General features: G+C 42.8%; 1 protein-coding gene and 2 pseudogenes across 3 annotated transcripts; 1 reads left to right on the top strand and 2 right to left on the bottom strand.

The window, feature by feature from the left end:
* Positions 1-260: 260 nt before the first annotated feature.
* Positions 261-1,371, bottom strand: LOC125364830 (annotated as a pseudogene). The gene has a single exon (XR_007213574.1). The product of XR_007213574.1 is annotated as a tubulin alpha-1B chain-like (transcript).
* A 12,047-nt stretch (positions 1,372-13,418) lies between these two features.
* Positions 13,419-14,564, bottom strand: LOC125364672 (annotated as a pseudogene). The gene is made up of 2 exons (XR_007213554.1): positions 14,551-14,564; positions 13,419-14,112 (listed from the first exon to the last, which is right to left on the bottom strand). The product of XR_007213554.1 is annotated as a 40S ribosomal protein S2-like (transcript).
* Positions 14,565-18,530: 3,966 nt separating this feature from the next.
* On the top strand, positions 18,531-20,427 carry LOC125364674 (sorting nexin-12-like). Its single transcript, XM_048364304.1, has one exon. It carries the CDS (start codon positions 18,634-18,636, stop codon positions 19,120-19,122), a length of 489 nt encoding a protein of 162 aa, XP_048220261.1. The 5' UTR covers positions 18,531-18,633; the 3' UTR covers positions 19,123-20,427.
* Positions 20,428-21,277: the final 850 nt, after the last annotated feature.

Below are 21,277 nucleotides of genomic sequence, written 5' to 3'. Positions count from 1 at the left end.
TATCTCTACTACTAACCTATTGTTGCAGTTCAACAGCTCTTTCCTCCCCCCCCGCCCCCCCCGCCAGACCTGGGTCTTGGACTCAGGGCCTGAGCACTGTCCCTGGCTTCTTTTTGCTCAAGGCTAGCACTCTGCCACTTGAGCCACAGCACCACTTCTGGCTGTTTTCTTTTCTTTTCTTTCTTTTTTTTTCTTACTTTCTTAAAGCCTTTACTTTTGAGACAAAATGGATTAAACTCTTACAGACATGGAAAAAGACAGACATGATCACAGCTGAGCAAAGAGAATCTACTAAGAAAACTTTAGTGCCTGTCAGCTAATGTTGGACTAAAGTTTTGGGAGCATGACATGCTGCAGGGCCAAAGGAATGAGTGATTAGTACTCCTCTCCTTCTTCCTCACCTTCTCCTTCAACAGAATCCACACAAACCTCCTCATAATCCTTCTCTAGGGCAGCCATGTCCTCACGGGCCTCAGAGAACTCTCCTTCCTCCATCCCCTCCCCCGCGTACCAGTGGACGAAGGCACGCTTGGCATACATCAGGTCAAACTTGTGGTCCAGCCGAGCCCAGGCCTCAGCAATGGCTGTGGTGTTGATCAGCATACACACAGCTCGCTGCACGTTGGCCAGGTCTCCACCAGGAACCACAGTGGGAGGCTGGTAATTGATGCCAACCTTGAAACCAGTGGGACACCAATCCACAAACTGGATGCTGCGCTTGGTCTTGATGGTGGCAATGGCAGCATTGACATCTTTGGGAACCACATCACCCCGGTACAACAGGCAGCAGGCCATGTATTTACCATGGCGAGGGTCACATTTCACCATCTGGTTGGCTGGCTCAAAGCAAGCATTGGTGATCTCTGCTACAGAAAGCTGTTCATGGTAGGCTTTCTCAGCAGAGATGACAGGGGCATAGGTGGCCAGGGGGAAGTGGATGCGGGGATAGGGTACCAGGTTGGTCTGGAATTCTGTCAGGTCAACATTCAGGGCCCCATCAAATCTCAGTGAAGCTGTGACAGAAGACACAATCTAGCTAGTAAGGCAGTTCAGGTTAGTGTAGGTTGGGTGCTCAATGTCAAGGTTTCTACGACAGATGTCATAGATGGCCTCATTGTCCACCATGAAAGCACATTCCGAGTGCTCCAGGGTGGTGTGGGTGGTGAGGATGGAGTTTTAGGACTCAACTACAGCTGTGGACACCTGGGGGGCGGGGTAGATGGAGAACTCCAGCTTGGACTTCTTGCCATAGTCCACAGAGAGACGCTCCATCAGTAGGGAGGTGAACCCAGAGCTGGTTCCCCCACCAAAGCTGTGGAAGACCAGGAAGTCCTGAAGCCCTGTGCACTGGTCAGCCAGCTTTCTGATCCAGTCCAAGTTTATTTATCTGATGTGATTCGATTCCTACAACAGTTCTTAATATAGGACTGATACTAATTGTTTACATTAGGAAGAAATATTTGCGTTTTATCAACATAGTTCTACATTTTTTTTCCTGTAGAAGATGAACTAAAAAGAAAGTCAAGAGGGACAAAGAGGAGAAATAAGGGGAGAGGAGAATCAGAATGTCCACAGATGTCTGAACAGCTACCTTTACACTTTTTTTTTTGCCAGTCCTGGGCCTTAGACTCAGGGCCTGATCACTGTCCCTGGCTTCTTTTTGGTCAAGGCTAGCACTCTGCCACTTGAGCCACAGCGCCCTTACATTTACACTTGAAGTAAGTATCTGGCAAGAGAATTCAAACAACATCCTAAATGTTAGGCAAGTTCAGTTTTTTTTAGAATAGAAACAGCACTTTCAGAGATGACAGTGGGTCAACTCAAAAAGAGAGGAGATTGACAATCACATCACACCTCCCCCAGGATTTTATTAAAGTTTAAGTGGCTTGAAGCACAGAGTTCAGGTTCAAGGCCAGTCTATAAGGAGTGATTGTCATGGAATTTGGGAAAGAATTGTTTCAAGAATTATTCTATTCTTTTTTTTTTTTTTTTTTTTTTTTTTGCCAGTCCTGGGCCTTGGACTCAGGGCCTAAGCACGGTCCCTGTCTTCTTTTTGCTCAAGGCTAGCACTCTGCCACTTGAGTCACAGCCACTTCTGGCCATTTTCTGTATATGTGGTGCTGGGGAACTGAACCCAGGGCTTCAAGTATAGAAGGCAAGCGCTCTTGCCACTAGGCCATATCCCCAGCCCATCAAGAATTATTCTAACATAGAGTTGAATAGAATGAATATGAGGAATCTGAAAAGTGTCGTTGTGAGTGAGCAGGGGAAATCAAGTGAAGGGAGGAGACCAATGGGGAAAGTAAGGGTGGGAGAATTGAGTCATAATAGTCAATGGTGTAGGGGAAAATGAAATGGGGATGGGTGGGGTTCAGAAAAATGGGGAAGAATGGTGAATAGTTGAAGCAAGATGCATTGTACTCAAAATCTGACTTTAGGGGCTGGGGATATGGCGTAGTGTCAAGAGTGCTTGCCCCGTATACATGAGGCCCTGGGTTCAACTCCCCAGCACCACATATATAGAAAATGGCCAGAAGTGGCGATGTGACTCAAGTGGCAGAGTGCTAGCCTTGAGCAAAAAGAAGCCAGGGACAGTGCTCAGGCCCTGAGTCCAAGCCCCAGGAATGGCCAAAAAAAAAAAAAATTCTGACTTTAATTAAAATCCCTTTGTACCACCATGTAAGGATAATAAAATTTTCAAACAATGGAGGAATTCACTATGTGTATCTAATTAGACATGGACACTTAAGAATTGTCCATGAGGGTATGAGGGAGCATTGAAGGGAATCATGTAGCCAGGGACCAGTGGCTCAAGTCTGTAATCCTAGCTATTCAGGAGGCTGAGGTCTGAGGATGACAGTTCAAAGCCATCCTGGCCAGGAAAGTCTGTAAAACCCATATCGAATTAAAGCTTGAAGTGGTGATGTGGCTTAAAGTGGTAGAGCGCTAGACTTCAGTGAAAAACTCAGGGACAGTGCCCAGGCCCTTGGTCCACATCCTTAAGACTAGTACCAAAAACAAATAAATAAATAAATAGAAAGAAAAAAGATTTTGGCATGTGAGAGAATGGGTGATAGAAAGAAGAATTAGGAAGATAAAGCAGAGTGAGAATTTCTGCCAGCACTGTTCCAGAATGGCAACATGCAGCTGTGGTCATATTCCACGACCTTTAGCGGAGACACTGATATGTACCTGTCCATATGTTCAGTACTTGGCCACAAAGATCATAAGATTCTCTGCTTTTTCTTCCTTCATTTCTTAGCTAGATATAGGAATGCTAAGCACTCATCTCAATAGGCTAGCTAGCTAGTACTGTGTAGGCAGATTACAATGCAACATATAGTTGCCTCTCTGTCAACAGTTTCATTTGTTTCATGTTTGAAGTTGGTCAAGGGCATAAATTGTATGGGGGGAAAAAAAACATTTGCTGGGTGATGGTGGCTCATGTCTAAGTTTAGCTATTCAGGACGTTGAGATCTGAGGATCATGGTTCAAAAAGAGCCTGGGCAGGAAAAAACCTGAGTCTTTCATCTACAATGAATTACCAAACGCCCAAGTAGAACTGTGGCTCAAGCAATAGCATCACAGCACTGAGCAAAATATCCTCAGAGACAGTGCTCAGGCCCTGAGTTAAAGCCACAGGACTCTTATCCTACTCTGTCCTACCTCTGCCTTATCCTGCTCTACCCTGTCCTATCTCTAGCCCTACATGAGGAATGGAACCCTGGACTTTAGGAACCCTAGGCAAGCACTCTATCACTGAGCTACGTTCCTAGCCCTGGCTTCCAGTCTTCTCTTTTCCTACTTCTCCTCCTCTCTCTATGTCGTCACCACTTTCCTTCTCCTTCCCTTCTCCTTCTCCTCCGGTTGCTCCCTGTCTTCAGTGTTGAAGAATCCAAGGCTTTGGGATTAACAGGCACTATATCTGCCAACGAATTTATAGTCCCAGCCAACACAGCTTCAATGAAACGCGATTTTATTTCAATTCAATTCAACTCAAAGTACACTTGTGCAAAAGTGACGTATTTTGGGGAAATTGCCTACTAACCTCCAAAATTTGACAAGCTAAATGAAAATACAATGTTTTAAAATGACATAATAATAGTAGGGAAGCCTCATTAGTCCACCTCAAGTGAATAAAGATGTGTGATGAGATTTGGAGTTTTGATGTTTATAAGTAAAGCCTAAATATTACTTCTGTTTTTTAATAAAGCCAAAAAAGTTTTTTTAATTAAACATTTCTATAAATACTAATGTGACCTGAGCAACATTTCCTAGGTTCCCAGATCAACCATTCTTGGTCCACTTACAAGAATGTGGTTCAACAGCAGACACCTATATTAAAAGATACCAACAAGGCTATATATAGCACTGGTTATTGGTGAAGTGTACTTGTACATAAAAAGCTTAATTAGACTCCATAATTTATTGAAAATTACTACTGTAATTAAATTTTCATGTAATTTAGTATTTAGGGGCTCATGCCATTCATTTAAAAAAATGAATTCACTGCCTCATTAATTAGGAAATATATGTAGTTGGTATGTTATCATTTATAAGGTTCAGCCTAGGAAAGTAAGAAAATAAGCACTTTTTTAAAATACATGAGAAAAAACAGAATGCCTCCTAAAAGTGGTGGGCCTTATCTATGAAGTTCAGATTAAATTAGAATAAACAAATATGCCTTGGCATCAAGATTATATTTGGTACATATGAACACATGGATTCATTGTAGCTTTCCAAATGTCATTATTTTGCATTAATATCAGTCAATATTTGTTCTAAATTGGTAGTCAAATAAAAAATTGAAGCCAAATGCCCATTGCTGATGCCTATAAACATACCTACTTAAGAGGCTGAGATCTGAGCTTTGCAGTTTGAAGCCTACCTAGGCAGAAAAGTCCATAAGACTCTCGTCTCCAATAAACTACTCTCAAAATCTGGAAGTGGCATTGTTGCTCAAGTAGTACAGTGCTAGCCTAGAGCACAAACAAGCTCAGGGGCAATACTCAGAATCTGAGTTCAAGCCCTAAGATTGACAAAAGAAAAGTAAAAAAGAAAAATATAAACAATTGTGCATCAAAGCTTAATTGGTCTTTGAGGATTCTTGAATTCAGGTTGAAAAAAAATGACAGAAGTATAGAGATTAGACATAGCCTTATTTTAATTAAACACTACATTAAAAATGTAAAAAGGAGTCTGGGATGTGCTCACTTGCAAAGTGCTTGAATAGCAAGTGCAATTTCACCTGCTTGATACCCAGGTCCAAAGAAGATAAATTTAAAAAAATAGCAGTGATACCAAATTCTGTACCCATATATTTACCACCAATTGCAATAGATTTACACAAGGGCTGTAGGATACAAACCTGTATTAGTCATTTTTTCCAGGATAGATTGAACCAGTAAAACACACACACACACACACACACACACACACACACACACACACACACACACACAAAACATCTTCTGTTGGTATCCATAAGCCACTTCAGATACAAAATTGTATGCATCTCAAATCTCATATAAAATGCCATCATATTTGAATGTAACCTGCATAATCCTCCTATACACTTAAAGTCATCTCTTGATAATTTGTAATACCTAATACATTCTAAATGCAAAGTGAATAGTTATTTTGTTTAGGGCAAAATGACAAAAATGTGCTTATTCAATATGACATAAATAAATGTAATGTAATATATATTTATAGAGATTTGCAGTACATATTTAGCTCTTACAATGATAAAGGCTGATTAGTTTGAAAATCTGAAGTCAGTGAGTTGGAGATACCATGTAGTTCTAGTGAAAAAGTTAGTAGAACCAAAATTGAGGAAAAGCCAGTAATTCCATTTAAAAGTCCACAGCGTCACACCTGGCACATGGCAGATCTTCCTCTAAATTCCACTGAACACGCAGACAAGCTCCACCCTCTGTCCAGAACCAAGTCTACTTCAGAGCCATCAGGATTATAAGGAATACATTTGTTTCAAAATATAGAATAGACTCTAGCAGGCCTTTGATGTAGTCACTGTTGAAGCCTTCCTGACCATGAAGGGGATTAGAACAACCCTGGTTCCTGAAATACTGCAACTGCAACACCAGAAGGCAGGCAGGGCATCATCACACTCACACATGCAGCAACACACACAGAAGCACAAGTGGGAACTGCGGAGGCTGAGAAGCTGCCTGCAGCTTCTTCCACCGCTATCAAATGGCTTGTGACTCTTCTGTTGCCAGGAGGCCAATAGGCCTCTTTCCACATAGGAAATCAAGTAACGTGTTCAAAAGAGTCCTTGCCCTAAGTGCACATGGGCTCCCGTCACCCCACTCACCACACCTGAGGGATATCACATGGACAGGGCAGACACCCCCATGTCAAGTCCTCCAGAAAACCTCAGAGCAGCTGCACTGATGACCAGCAGTGTGGAGGGAAAACTCTTGCTTCGAGTTGAATGCCAGGTGAGCCCACTGGTAAATGCAGACAGACTCAAGCCACTTGGTTCTGAATCTCAAGCGCTTCACTGGCAGCCCAGGCATAGAATCCTAGACAAGATGCCAGTTCCCTGGCCCATGATGGGCCGAATAAATACCTATGTAGTCACCATCCAGAGAACATGTGTAGAGGAAATTGTATGAAACCTCACCCTGAGAAACGCAAGCATTCTGGGATGAGCAGGAATCCTTTTGAGCAGAAGAGGTTATCTCTCCAGGAACAGTAGCAAGATCACACTTAATCCTGCAAATTTTATGTAGATAGGCAGCAGGAAGGAAAAGCAGCTGCCCCAAAGTTCAGGGGTATGGACATAGATGTCAGAGAACATATTGTCACAAAAAAAGTCAATGATATACTGTCCAGTTTCAAGTACAAGTGAAGGACTAGAGGAACGCTAGGTTTCCACAGTCTATATTGAACCCTCATCTGTTGTCTTCTCATCAGTTCTCATCTGTCACCCTGGAACCTGCAGCAATATGATGGGACCTAATCACCTTTGAGCCAGAAACTGCTCTGACTGCACTAAGAACACAGAATGGGTTTATTGGCACACTTTAAAAAACCTAACTGGGCTTTACCCAGGAGAGGAAAACCTTCTGGAACTTTCTCGGAGAAACTTCTAAGAGAAGTATTGCTAGAGACCTACAACAACCTAGTAGCACTGGATGTAACAATGACAGAACACAAATATCCATGCACAACTCTGTTGCTTTGATTCCTCCCACAAAGTAGAGACAATACTATGAGGAAAGGGAAGAGGCAAATGTGCTCTGGAACTCAAGTGATAGCAACAGTGGTAACAAGTACAGACCTGTGTGTGGAGATCTCACGTATGGCATGGCTACAGGCCTAAGCCTTCCACGTCTGCCCAGGAAATCCTAGCCTTATTGGAGGAAATTGATTACCAAAAGTCACCCACGTGGTACATTGTCCAGGGCATCAAAAAGGGGATTCTGTAGTAGTAACAGGAACATGCAGGCATGGCCACTGTATGAAACCACCTTAAAAAGAGGGGGGATGCTAAATATTTTATTGACTGTTTGCTACCCCAGACTGTGATCCAAGCCAGTAAACACAGTAAAATAACATTTAGCCAACTCGTTTGATGAAAAAAAAAAATCTGAAGAGTGGTGTGTCTTGCCACACCATAGGATATTCTTACCAAACAGTGGGCAAAACTTTGAGTTACTAGGTGCATAAAGCAACTCACCAGGGAACAACTATGGCCAAGCCTTCTAAAGGGATATTACTTTGTTCCTAAACTAGGACAGCTGAAGTAATAACCACCAGGTGCCCTGCCTGTGTTCAGGTTCATGCATCAGAGGGTAAAAAAGCCAGACCCAGGAATAAGGATCCCAGGAAGCACTCCAGAGGAGCACTCAAGACAGATTTCACTTAAGGCAACCTCTGCCCATGCCTTAGCTTATAAGTACCTCCTATCACTGATGTCTTTTCAGGTGGGTTAGAGGCAGTTCCCACAATACAGGGAACAGCTATGGTTGTGATTACAAACGTGGTATTTCCCCCATTCAGCAGGGTTTACCCTGTTCCAAATAGTGTTTGGAAGACTCCCTCCTCCCTGACTCCCCAGGTCCACTCTGAAATACTGGCTAAACATAATAATGTTCCTTATGTTTCTGCACAGCTTACAGACAACTCAGTGAGTGGCGCATAAACAGGCCTGGAGGAAACTGCCACAGCCCAGCTTGGATCCAGTCCACCAACCCAGGGATTCCATTTGGGTTACCAAGTTCCAAGGTGGCCTCACTCCCACCTGGAAGGGAATCTACAGCATATCCTGATGTTTCCCACCATGATGAAAGTATATGGGATCCCTGTGTGGCTCCACCTCATAAAGCTAAAACCTGCTGACTCAGGATGGAGGGCACAAGCACTTCAGATTGAATGAAGGTCAGGCTTTTAAGTTGTTGCACTGGCCCTTCACCCTTCCTATCAAATCCTTCCCCGGAGCCTTGGGTGACACTCTTTGCATGGTTTATAGATTTGTAAACTTTACCCCACCTGATCTGGGATTGCTAATTATTTTGAAGTTCAAAGCCTCCTTACTATGTGCGTATCGGTCATACCGAGCCAACTTTAATTGCTGGAGACACCTCAGATTGCAGTTGGGATCAGCCTAGGCAAAACCAAAGGGGAGAACACAATAGCTTTAGTAGAATGCTAACAAAACACGTCTAATATGGGAGAGCCTCTCTATGATGAGACAGAACATAGAAACAAGAAAGCAAAGGTTGGCAAATTCCCAGAAGTGGTTCCAAAAATTCTTTAATTGGTCCCTGTGACTAACAAGTCTGGTGCCTACAGTCATGGGGCTCTTAAATCTACTTCTCTTGGGTATAACAATAGGTCCATGTAACTTTGTTCAAAGTCAGTTTACCTGAGTTAAGTTCATGGTCTTATGGGATATAGCCATCTGAAGAATCAATGGTTTGATTGTATGTACATAAAACCTGTGGTGAATTAAATATGGAGACTGCATCTATGTAACATCACCTGTGAGACCCGTGCCATCAACTGGCGAGCTCCAACCTTACCATGATGCCATATCTATTTTCATCATGATGTCCATCTTCACCTCTCCATTAGACTTGATCTGCTTGGTTGAGACTGCTGTCTTCTCTTAATACCCTGGTGGCTCAGTTTCCTAACAGCATTAACTACATTTGAGGATGCAAGTTTTGGGGATATGAATTCACTTGAAGCCACAAACTTTGTACTAAAGACTTCCAGTGCAACATCTCAAAATGTGGCTTCTATCTCACGATCAATTTCCCATGCAACACACAGTAATATCATAACTCTGCTTAAGGTGGGTTTGTTACTTTCTTCCTACTTAAATTGCCACCAAATTCTTATCTTTTACCATTTTATCAGTTTCTTGGCAAGAATCATTCTCAAACTCTCTATATGACTTGTTAGGAGATCGTTCTTAAATATTAGGACTTAATAGGGCTGCATGCTTTGACAAAATGAACTTTCAAGGCCATATGCATATTCCTGGCTGTGCACATGTCCAGCAAGAACATGTGAAACCCCTTATAGCTCACTGCTAGCTCACCTTCAGACTCATCACAGAAGGAGGGAAAGGAAGGGCCAAAATAGTTGCTATGGAATTATCAAGGTGTGACATAACTTCAGAACTACGTATGACTTGGGAAAACATAAATCTCTGTACAGACCTAGTCAAAACAGTGGCTATTGGTCAAATCTCCAGCATTGAGTGAGGTCAAACATTCAACTTTAAATTTGTTAGGTCTGCAAAGAAATAGGAAATTGTGGCTCCCAAAACAATTAGTCCACAACTCCACTATTCAGGATTACTAAGGAGGCCTGTATGTTGTATTTACTAGTAAGAACTTCAGCCATTTTACATGCCACTGAAGTGAAATATAGTTGAGAGCCAGTAAGGAAATTGAAAACAGTCTTTATACACCACATAAAAACGCTAAACTTCAAAACTAAAATTACTGAATTTACCAACTCCTAGAGGGGTTCAACAGCAGATTCGAACCAGGAGAGTACATCAAACAGTAAATTGTTTGTGATTATATAACCTAACAGAAATTCAACAGTCCCAGACATCTTTGGAATACCCAACATACTAACATGTGCATAATGGTAATCTCAGAAGGATAGAATAAAGCAGAATGAATATTTGAAGTAGCAATGGCAGAAAGCTTTCTGCATTTTATAACAAACATTCCCTACGCATGCACCTCGGTCAGTGAAGACCACATGGGATAAATTCACATCCATGATACCACGCAAGCAATAAGAGGAGCGACTCATCATACAGAATGGATACTCAGCACAACTGATGGCATCTCTTCAAAACACAGGATTGAGAGCAACATGAGAATTATACTGGAGGTGGCTAAAGAGAAAAGAGTTCTTTGAATTCTATAGTCACCAATCCATCCTTCAGAATTTACCCGACATTTTGTTTACCTGGGTTCACACATCATGTCCCACTCTCTTATCCTGGAGGAACCCAGGCTAGCCAAGGTTGTAATGGTTTCTTGGTCAGACACAAAGCAGGTGGAAAGGTGGTCTCTAAATGTAGAGTACCTTAATTCATCTCTTCCTTCAGAGAAAGTTATGTGGGAGGGGGGGTACAAAAAAGGAAATGAGGGTTCCAAACCCACAAGCTTCACGTTCTTTGGGATAGCCATCCATCCTCCTGTCAGGGGAAGAGCAAACCGTCAGAGATAATCTGTCTTCAAACATCTCTGTGCTCCTTCCTGTGACAGCCACTGTTATTTCTAGAAATTCAGTAAATAAACATTAGATGCTGAGCCCAACACAGTCCAAGACTTATGCAGGATTCCTTTACAAAATGTCAACCAGTACTTACTTAAAATGAAATCCAAGAAGCCTTGGCTTCAATGATGCCTCTTTTTCCTTGGGTATAGGTGAACTTGACAATGAGCTCTGCAGTTTGCAGCAATGGTGGTGTGCACTGCAAGTGCATTATACCTTAGGTCCCAGGAAGCCCTAAGAAGTCAATGAACCTGGTTAGCAACATCTCAGTCCTCAGCGACACATGGCAAATTCTAAAGAGCTGCAAAACTGGACCACAGATAAATTTTAAAGTGCTCAATGCAGTGTTAAGATTTGAATTCATTCACTGCTCCAAAACAGTTCTTTTACTTCAGTGAAGAAAATTACACTTATTGACTTCCTGCTGAAGTCAATATAGACATTCATATAATTGACACACTACATCCATGCCTAAGTGTAGTTGTATTTGCCAAGGTTAGTGTATGTGGTATTACTTATTGAAGATGCTTTCAAGTGGACACTTTAGAAAATAAGACTAGGCAAGTAACTTCAAAGTGAGAGACTACAATATAGTCTCTGCCAGATGCCAATGGTTCACACCTGTAATCCAAGCTACTCAGGGAACTGAGATCTGAGAACCACAGTTGAAAGTCAGCCCGGGCAACAAAGTCCCCGAGACTCTGATCTCCATCAACCAACGAGAAGGCCAGAGGGAGGCTGTGACTCAAGTGGCAGAGCACTATTCTTAACTAAACTCAAAGAGTGCCTGGGCCCTGAGTTAAGCCCCAGGAATGGCACAAAAACTTAATCCATTGAAACTAGGCATTTCCGTGTCTTATTTTTATTTTCCTATTATGAACTTGATGAAATGATATTAAGATATACAAAGACAGTGGGCTAGTAAGGGCAAACCAATGATTTGCCATGCTCAACAGTTTGCCTTCACATAAAGTCATGCTGTGAGCATAAATGTGCCTTTATAAAGTTTATGATTACATTGATTCTCATTCTCTACTCCTTTGGGTCCACAGCATTTCATAAACACCTTACATCATTTAGCAAGACATACAAGTATTACAAGTTTGAAGACAGGTATTTCCCAAAGGTTTGGGCCTGTTGTACCAGTGGCCTGGGTGTTTGGAAACATCCTCTGAAATCAGTGGTAAGTTGCTCTATCTTGCACCTGGCATCAAGAAGCAGGACAGCCTGAAGTTTTTCAAGCATTTTTTGGACTTTGGAGGTAACACAAACCTACAGATAATTTGGTACAGCTCAAATCCATTTACCAAGGAATCCATATGCTACCAGATTGAAGTGTAATCCAGAGCAAGTGTGGACTCAACAGTAGGTATAAGATGTTTGCCCACTTGAGCCTTGTGAAATAGAAAACTCAACTCCAAGACCTGTAGATAGACTAACAGAAAAACTAGTATCCTTTTCCATTTCTGGGACTTTGGGGCATTCTTCCCTCCAGATGACCTCTTACCTACTGAAGGACATGACTTTTCCTGAGGGGAGCTACTCATTTCTTGTGAGTTGAAAAAGAAAATTCTTTTCATGACAAGGAATTCATAAGGTCAAACATGTATGGAAAGTCATGCAATCATAGGTTAAGACGACCATGTCTAGATATTTAACAGTACTAGAATAATTTCCTCTTTTCCTGAATGAGAGTTTCTGGGTTACCATTAGGCTCCACTGCATACCAAGGTCAAAGCACACTATGACCAAGAGGGTTTAGGGCTCAGATAAAACCTACTTCATGGACAGATCAGCTCACAAAGCTAGGCAAGCACCATGATAAAGCATCATAAAAGAGAAATAATGAATATCAATTCTGAATAACCCCAGGAAACAGTCATTGCGTGAAGTGAAGGTAGAACCCTAAGATACCACTTTTTTATTGCTTCAATTTTTGTTGAGCCACAACACCTTTTAAAAGTGTTTGCTTGAAGGAACTATGCCAACATGGGTAAGAGATACAGCTTTCAGAGTATGCCAGCAACAACAGAAAGCTGAAGTCACTGGCTCATCTTCCCACTCACTGGACATATTAAAAGAGTATGGAAGTGAAAGCATCAACATGCAGATACTACATATTGTGTCTGCTTTGCATGAAGGAGGTTCATTGACACAGCTAATCATGTTTGTGGGTAATAATGAAAGAGCTGATAGGCAGAGATGAGAATGGAGATTAGGAGGTGAGCTTGCACAGCTCAGTGCCTGCTTATAGGCCTGATCATGGTGGTAGGCATCAAGGCTATCACAGGATAGTTTCACTAAATAGCCAACTAAAAGTCACTCTACAGCATGAAGTTCATTAGGGAGTATTCTTGGAAGATCCAGAACAGAACAGAGGCAGAAGTTGAGCAGACATTCAATGTCAAGATGATTCTGCTCAGGGAAGGAGCAAGCAGATAGGTAACTGCTGCCAATAAAAGCCACAGAACAGGTCCTAACCCACTAATCTAGCCACAGGCAGAAAATTAGCATCCCTCTGCTTAGGGGATTTACAGAAATTCCTTACCCATAAACACCTCCTGGTGATTGAAAAGTCAGGATTTTTGCTTAACAGAACTGCTCAATTCTTTTATTTTTTTTTCAGGCTTGAGTCACTTTACTGTTCTTGTATAAAAATCCTATGTTGTAGCCACAGCTGGAGCCTGGGTCCTCTGCACGGAGACTCTGGTGTGGGTTTTCACAAAATGGTCAGTGAATTCTTGATAAGGAGATTTGGTGAACACGGTCTCTTTCCAGAGATCAGGGGTCAGGTAACTGTAGGTCTTGGAGATGGCAGCAAAAGTGGCCTTGGCAAAGGTGCCCAAAGTAGCAGTACAGCCCCTGGCTGAGGTGTAGCAGTCATCAACACCAGCCATCATCAACAGCTTCTTGGGGACAGGAGCTGAAACAATCCCAGTGCCTCTGGGGGCGGGGATGAGGCGCAGCAGCACAGATCCCCAGCGGCCTGTCACCTTGCACGGGACGCTGTGAGGCTTGCCAATCTGTTCCCCCAGTAGCCTCTCCGCACAGGGACAATGGAGAGCTTCGCCAGGATGATGGCTCCTCGGATGGCAGTGGCAACCTCCTTGGAGCACTTAACACCCAAACCCACATAGCCATTGTAGTCACCAATGGCTACAAATGCCTTGAACCTGGTGTGTTAGCCAGCTGGAGTCGGCTTCTACACTGGCATGATCTTCAACACCTCATCCTTGAGGGACGCCCCCAGGAAAAAGTCAATTATCTCAGGGTCCTTGATGGGTGGGGAGAAAAGATAGATTTCCTCCAAAGACTTGATCTTCATGTCCTTAACTTCCCCGGCCCTCGGGGTTTTGTCAACAGGAGCCCGAGGGGGAATTGACCTGAATGAGAGACAAACCTGACACAAGGAGGGAGACCAAGATAGGATTCTGATCAAGGTCTCAAACTTTATTTTCCCAGGGCAGCTTATATAGTAATCAGCAAAGGGTAACTCATGTAGCCTGGGTCATTAGGTTGCTAGGTTACAGAACCGTGGGATGCTCTTTCTCAGGACAGGGACTGGGTAAGTTCACAAGGTTGTTAATTAAAGCTAGCCAAGATGTTAGGCTTAACAGGCAAGGTTGTAAAAGCATCAAGTGTTCTTACCAGTTAAGTTTTATAGTTTCTTTATGTTACATCCTGACAGCCAGACCCAGATGTCCTCATCAGTTAAGTTTTGTAGTTTCTTTAAGTTACATCCTGACAGCTGTTTTGGCTCCCGGCACTTAACCAGGCAGCCTAGTTTGGTGACAGGGATCCATTCCTTCTCTTCGGCCTTGCCTCCACCCTGAAGGCCAATACCGAAGCCTCCGGAAGTTGCCACGGCCTCCCAAGCCCGGGCCCCCAGGGCCTCCGGGCCCTCCCGCGGCACCAGCGTCATCCACGAGAAGCAGCAGCAGAACTGCTCAATTCTTGTGAACAACAAGACATTTTAGGAGCAAGGATTCCCTAAGTTCAAAACTTCCAGGCAACCTCAAGAAGTGCTGGCTCAATATGAGCCAGACCCCGATACATACTGCTAGCACAAACATGTATAGCAGGAACAAACAGCAGCAAGTCAGAAATGCAGGCCTCACACTGAGGCTGTTGAGCTTAAGCTCTTCTTGCTCTGGTCTTCTCCTTGTGACTCATGTTAAGATGATAAGTGCCTTGAGAAAAGAGTACTGGTGTCCAGTGCCTCCAGTCACTATCTCTGTGGGACTGACCACAGATTAAGCAGGACTAGAGACAATTCTAGAACACACAGGATATTAGAGACCCATTAAGTATTTGGGGAACGTAAAGGAAGTCTCATGAGCCATATGCAAAAGATAGCTGAGAACATAAGCATCAACTCAACCATCAATACAAAGTGTTAGTTGCCATTTTACTCCCTTGGGAACCTAATAATTGATGTAAACAGCAGGCAATCAGCTTATAAACTGAGGAGAAAATGGGTTACCAAACCCCCAACAATGATGGATTTCAGCTCCAGAAAATCAGAAGCTTCTAAACATAAACAATCTACCACTTAAGTGAAAGAAAATGTTTTTGAATGTTACTGCTCCTGCAGAGAAGATGTCCAAAGAAAGCTTTAAGTTGTTGACTTAAGAAGCCCTTTGACTATAGGCAATGATGCCTACAGAAAACTCATAATCCAGTCTTGTGACCTCAAGCAGATGGAAGCAGAGCTGGCTGGAACAAACTAGCAGCATCGTGAAGCATGGAAAGGAGCTTCATTTGAGGATGGAGAAAATCTCCCTGTAAGTTGGAGCAGATAGGTGGCAGAATATTGTCAACATAGCTATGCTACTGAAAGCCTTCTATAGATTCAACACAATCCCCATCAAAATTTCAAGGTCATTCTTCATTAAAATAGAAAATCCAGTACTGACATTTATCGAAACAAAATGTCAATTCTGAGCAGAAATAAGCAAAGCTCTAGGTATCCTAATACCACACTTCACACCATACTATGAAGCCATAGTAACAAAAACACAGTGGTACTTCATAGAAGCAGACACAAACAACAATGGCACAGCACAGAAGGCACAGAAGTCATCCATATAGCAATAGTCATGTGATTTTTGACAAGCCAAAACATACTTTGGAAAAAGGACAGCCTTGTCAACAAGTAGTATTAGTTATCTACATGCAGAACACAAACTTGATCCCTACCTCTCAATAAGAAAGTTTCTAAATTGGTCAAAGATCTTAATGTTAGACCTGAAAATTTTAAAGCTAATATAGGAAGATAAAAAAGATGCTTGAAACTATACGCACAGGCAATTCTTTTCTGAAGTCTTCAAATGGCCTATCAAGTAAGAACAAGAACTAACTAATCAAATTTAAAAGCTTCTCCATGAAGAAACAATAACCAAAAAAAGACAACCAAAGGAATAGTACTGATGTTTCTTAGCTCTTCAGAAAAAGATTTAGTATCCAAGTATATAAAGAGCTCAAATTAAACACCAAAAGAACCAACTCTCCAATTGATAAGTGAACACATGCACTGAACAATTTTCAAAAGAACTAGAAATATACAACATCCTGAAAGGAAATGCATGGACAAATGTGATATTCCATTTCGTCCTAGCCAGGATGACTATAGAAAAACAACAAATGTCGGCAAAGACGGGACATGAAGGAACCCTTATACATATTTTGGTAGAAATGTGAATTAATTCAAAAATCAGTAGAGATTCATCTGAAAACTAATAGATACGTTTTATGACTCTATCACACCACTTTTGGGCCTGTATCTAGAGGAGGGTGAGAAATACTTAAGTGATGCCTACGTACCCTTTTTTTTAAAAAAAAATTACAACACTGCTCACAAAGGTCAACTATGGAATGAGCCAAAATGTAGAGAAAATGTGGCAGATATACACAATTAAGAAATTAGCCTAGTACCAGTGACTCATTGTTTTACTCATATGTAGAAGCTAGATCTAAAATGATAACCATGAACTTAAGAAGGAGACTGACCAGGGGAAGAGAAAAGAGCAGTTCTGAGGCATAAACAAGATCAAAGTGTGGTGTATATCAAGATAGCGTAGTGAAACCAGCAAACACTTTCACAAAAGAGGGCAGAAGGGCAGGGGGTTAAGGTTGTGCAGAGTACGCTGTGGGCAACTATGGAAATATCATGATGAAACCTTCTATAATTTATGTATGCTAATAAGATGAATCAAATGGTTGTTCAATTTCCCCTATTTTCATACAAGTTATGAAGTAATTCCATTTTAATTTGGTACTAAAGGGATTCTGAATGCAGGGTATTTTGCTTGCTAAGTAGCCCTGTTCCCCTTGAACCACACCTTTAGAACGTTTCCTTTTGGGGGTGGGGGCTGGGCTTGGATCCTCCTACTTATATCTCATACATAGGTTTCATGGCAAGGACCACTTGATCTTTTCCATGATATGCAAACTCCCAATTTCTTCCTTCCCAGAATCTGGGATTACAGTGTTATATATTGCATCCCCTTCAGAAAATTTACCATGTAACAGGACAACACAGCTAAGGTAGCTAATGACAACGGCAAGTATTTCATTCCAAACCAATGGAGAGCAAGAACAAATCCAACTACACGAAGCCATGCCCTCTAATTACTTGAGGACAATACCCCAAAGTGATGTTACTTTATAAACAAATGCCAGAAGCAATCTCATGATCTGGTACAACTATAAGCCTCTGAACAACTGTAGGCCCAGAGACAAAGGGAAAATGGGAGCTAATGAAAGACCCAAGATTTATGGATGAATCACCACCAGAAAATTTAAGTCTGATCATGAAATAGTCTAGTCAGTCCAAGTATATCACACATCATTTAAAGAATCTTTTCCCTCTCTAAATGTCTAATTCTTGAAGATGGTAAACGAGAAGAGTAACCATTTGGCTATTTGCTCTGAAAAAAAGAAATAAACACAGTAAAATTTGTATTTTGCTTAGAGTCTCCAAATCTCCTGTAGGGGTGGGTACACATGTCTGTTTGGCTCTATGTTCGGAGCTTGCTATTTTGCTTTGAGGTTAGACCCAATCTTGTCTTGTAAATCTTCCCAAGTTAATTGATTCTAACCCTTGGTGGTCATGTCAGCTATGAGCCAAGGATTCGTCACATTCTCCATACTTTAAACCAGAATGTATCTATTTTTTACAGACCATCAAGATTAGTAATATAGATTTAGAAATGGTAGTCTATTCAATCTGAAGAAAATGTTCTAAAAAGTAACCTTACCCTAACACTCTAGGAAAAACACCTCCCTATTTAGATTTTCTTCCCTGTAAAAGAAGAGCAGAAGAAAGTCAGTAGATATTCACAGCCAGCATTTGTGATGGTTCTGTCACTACTGGCATTGCTTAACACTGGTAGACTCAGTTATAAATGCTAGATGTAGAAAGGGAAGGGACCAGATATTAAGATCAGCAAGTGAGGAAACCACAGAGAGCTAGGATGGCAAGGACAGCAACTGAGCAACTCCTGATACTGCTCTGTAGTACTTCCAGAGATCACCCAGATCCCTGCTCAAGGAATGACATGGTATTCAACCCCGCTGCTGCAAGATCATGTGCAGATAGTCTTCAGTTTTGCTTTGCTTCTAGGTATATCCTCAGACGTCCTTACCTAAGGTCATTCTTTCTAGTAGTAGTGTAGATGCAGATATATAACAATGTGAGCTCAATGCAGAGCAATGATTTCAGCTCTAAAGATCCTGTGAGATGAGTGGGTTGGCTGGTTATTTTGCAAGCGGGAGGGGCCGTGCGCGCTCTTGCCTCTGGCCTCTGTCCCCCCTCTCCCCCCTTTCCCGGGTCTGGGTCTCTCCTTCGGAAAGATGTCGGACACAGCAGTAGCTGACACTCGGCGCCTTAACTCGAAGCCGCAGGACCTGACCGATGCTTACGGGCCTCCAAGTAACTTCCTGGAGATCGATATCTTTAATCCACAGACAGTGGGCGTGGGCCGCGCGCGCTTCTCCACCTATGAGGTTCGCATACGGACAAATCTACCTATCTTCAAACTGAAAGAGTCCTGTGTACGGCGGCGCTACAGTGACTTTGAGTGGCTGAAAAATGAACTGGAGCGAGATGGTAAGACTGTAGTACCACCACTGCCTGGGAAAGCCTTGAAGCCACAGCTTCCTTTCAGAGGAGATGAAGGGATCTTTGAGGAGTCATTCATTGAAGAAAGGAGGCAGGGCCTTGAACAGTTTATTAATAGAATTGCTGGGCACCCACTGGCTCAGAATGAACGCTGCCTACACATGTTCCTGCAGGAGGAGGCAATTGACAGGAACTACGTCCCTGGGAAGGTGCGCCAGTAGGAGCCCCTCTCACCACTTGCCCTCTACTTTCCTGCTGAAATGACATTGGTTTTTACACTAAGCCTCTCTCTCTCTCTCTTTGATCTGAAGTTGGCTATCCATCCCCTGGCCTGATAGACTGTTTGGCATTGTGACCCTTGGTACCTGACTACACTGTGTGGGCACTCTGCTTGGATTTTCTTCTCGGAGGAGACGTGGAAAACCACAGGCAGATGCTGTTTGCTTGGGATTGGGGGGTGGGTAGGGAGTTGGACTGGAAGGCAATTTTGGGGGCATTCACCCATGCCAGTTGGCTAACCTTGGGGGGAGGGGGACTTTGCTGGAAAGCACTTGTATACATACTGATGCTGCAAGTCCAGGGGATTATTTTTCTTACTTTTAGGTTTAACCAGGACAGCTGAGCAGGGAAAAACAAAACAAAAACAAAAACAAAAACCCCCTGCCTTTCCTACCTGCATGAACATTTTCCTTTTTGAGAAGGTGGTAGAGACCCCAAAGCTCTCCTTGTTTCCTTTAGGCCTGCTCCCAGTTCTCACAAGTTTATTTTGCTGCTTTCCCTTTCTCCCATGTTGCTTTTCCATGGCAGTAATCCTAGAATTTAAGTAGTCTGTTGTGTAGGGCAAGGTGTGTGGGTTTCCTGGGCCCCTCATCATGGCTGCTACAGAGTCAGAAGAAAGCCATAGGGCAGTAGGGGAGCGCCTATTACCTAGCCCCTCTCCTTTTGTGGCTCCCTACTCTGGCTGCCTAGTTTTCCTCACCAGCAGGTGAGTAAGTATGGGCCAACTGTTCTTCCTTTCCAAGCCCTTTCTACTTTAGGGGTTAGCTTTGTGGGTTTGGTGGGTTGAGGAGTGGAGATAACACCACTGTCAGGAGATCTCATGGATGGTGAAAGCAGATCATGTTCTAGGTTCCTCTGGGTGGTAGGGAAGGACTTCACCTCTTTCCTCCTGTCATTCTCCCTTCCTCCATCCCTTTAGTGCTCTCCCAAGGGCAGAAGCACACAAACAAACCACACAGTCTCTTGATTTCTTCTAAGCACTTTTGAGCTGTTGAATGGGGCTCAGGGGCAAGAGTCATTAGCTGCCTTCGCCAGCTTGGTCACAGGGTTATTGAACTACCTGCACTTGTTTCCTATGGAACTCCAGCCTTGTCCCCAGAACCTGAACTCAGGCTAGCACCTGGGTATGGATTTCCTAAATTTTACAGAGGCTAAAGCAGCTTGTTGAGTCTGGCAGCTCTCTTGAACTTTTGTTTGGGAGGTAGTGGTTTGTTTGCTGGGCATGCTATCCAAAGTGGTGATATAAGAGCAAGTAAACTTTTGGTGCCACGTGAAAGTTGGAGCTCTTTGCTTAGATCCCCATCATGGAAGTATTGGAGTAGTTTCTGGAGGGGAAAGGGTTGCCAATTCTGATATGACCCTGATCAGAGAGATTAGGATTGGGTTTTAATGTAGGATTTGGAACCCATCTAAATGTTGAGGTTCCATGAGACAACAGAACATCTCTCCAGTTGCTGAGCCTGTGCCAGAGGCTGAGCAGCCACTAGAGAGAGGCGCTGCTCCCTTTCCAGTGTTTCCAGTGTTGGTGTTGTTGCTGCCTTTTTGATTTGTATCCTCTGTTATAGACTGAAAAAAAATGTCTTCTCTTCATTGTGCACAAGTGCTGAGAATCTAAGGCCCCATCTCTGCTAAGTATATATCCTGACTTGGGGCTTTTATTCAGCAAACTGTTTGTTCTTCTGTCAGACAATGTCATATTCAACTCTGCTCATATTAAACCACTGTGAAGCAAAAAAAAAGATCCTGTGAGATATCAAGGTTTGACCACCTATCAGTCTCTACGGGGGGGGGGGGGGTGGGGGAAGTATGGTATAGGTCACTATGAAATGTCCCATTTGGAAAAAAAAAAACACCAAAGACAGAACACAGTTCCTGAGATGTACCACATGACTAAGTGTTCAATAAACTTTTGTGAAAATCACCCTAGCACAGCCGGACCCTGGTAGAGGGGAAGCGCTTAAGCATGAAGCCTCAAGTGACCACACAGCTATAAGATATTCCCCGGGCTCTGTCAGCCACACCAGTGTATGAGATTGGAAACTCTCAGCAACTATCAATTGTATGAGAATTTTGCAAGAGCATGATCAGAGGACACAA

This window comes from Perognathus longimembris, chromosome 16 (genome assembly GCF_023159225.1).
Source record: "Perognathus longimembris pacificus isolate PPM17 chromosome 16, ASM2315922v1, whole genome shotgun sequence".
Taxonomy (NCBI): Eukaryota; Metazoa; Chordata; class Mammalia; order Rodentia; family Heteromyidae; genus Perognathus; species Perognathus longimembris.
The sequence above is the reverse complement of the archived record's forward strand: the minus strand, read 5'-3'. Positions and strand labels throughout refer to the sequence as shown.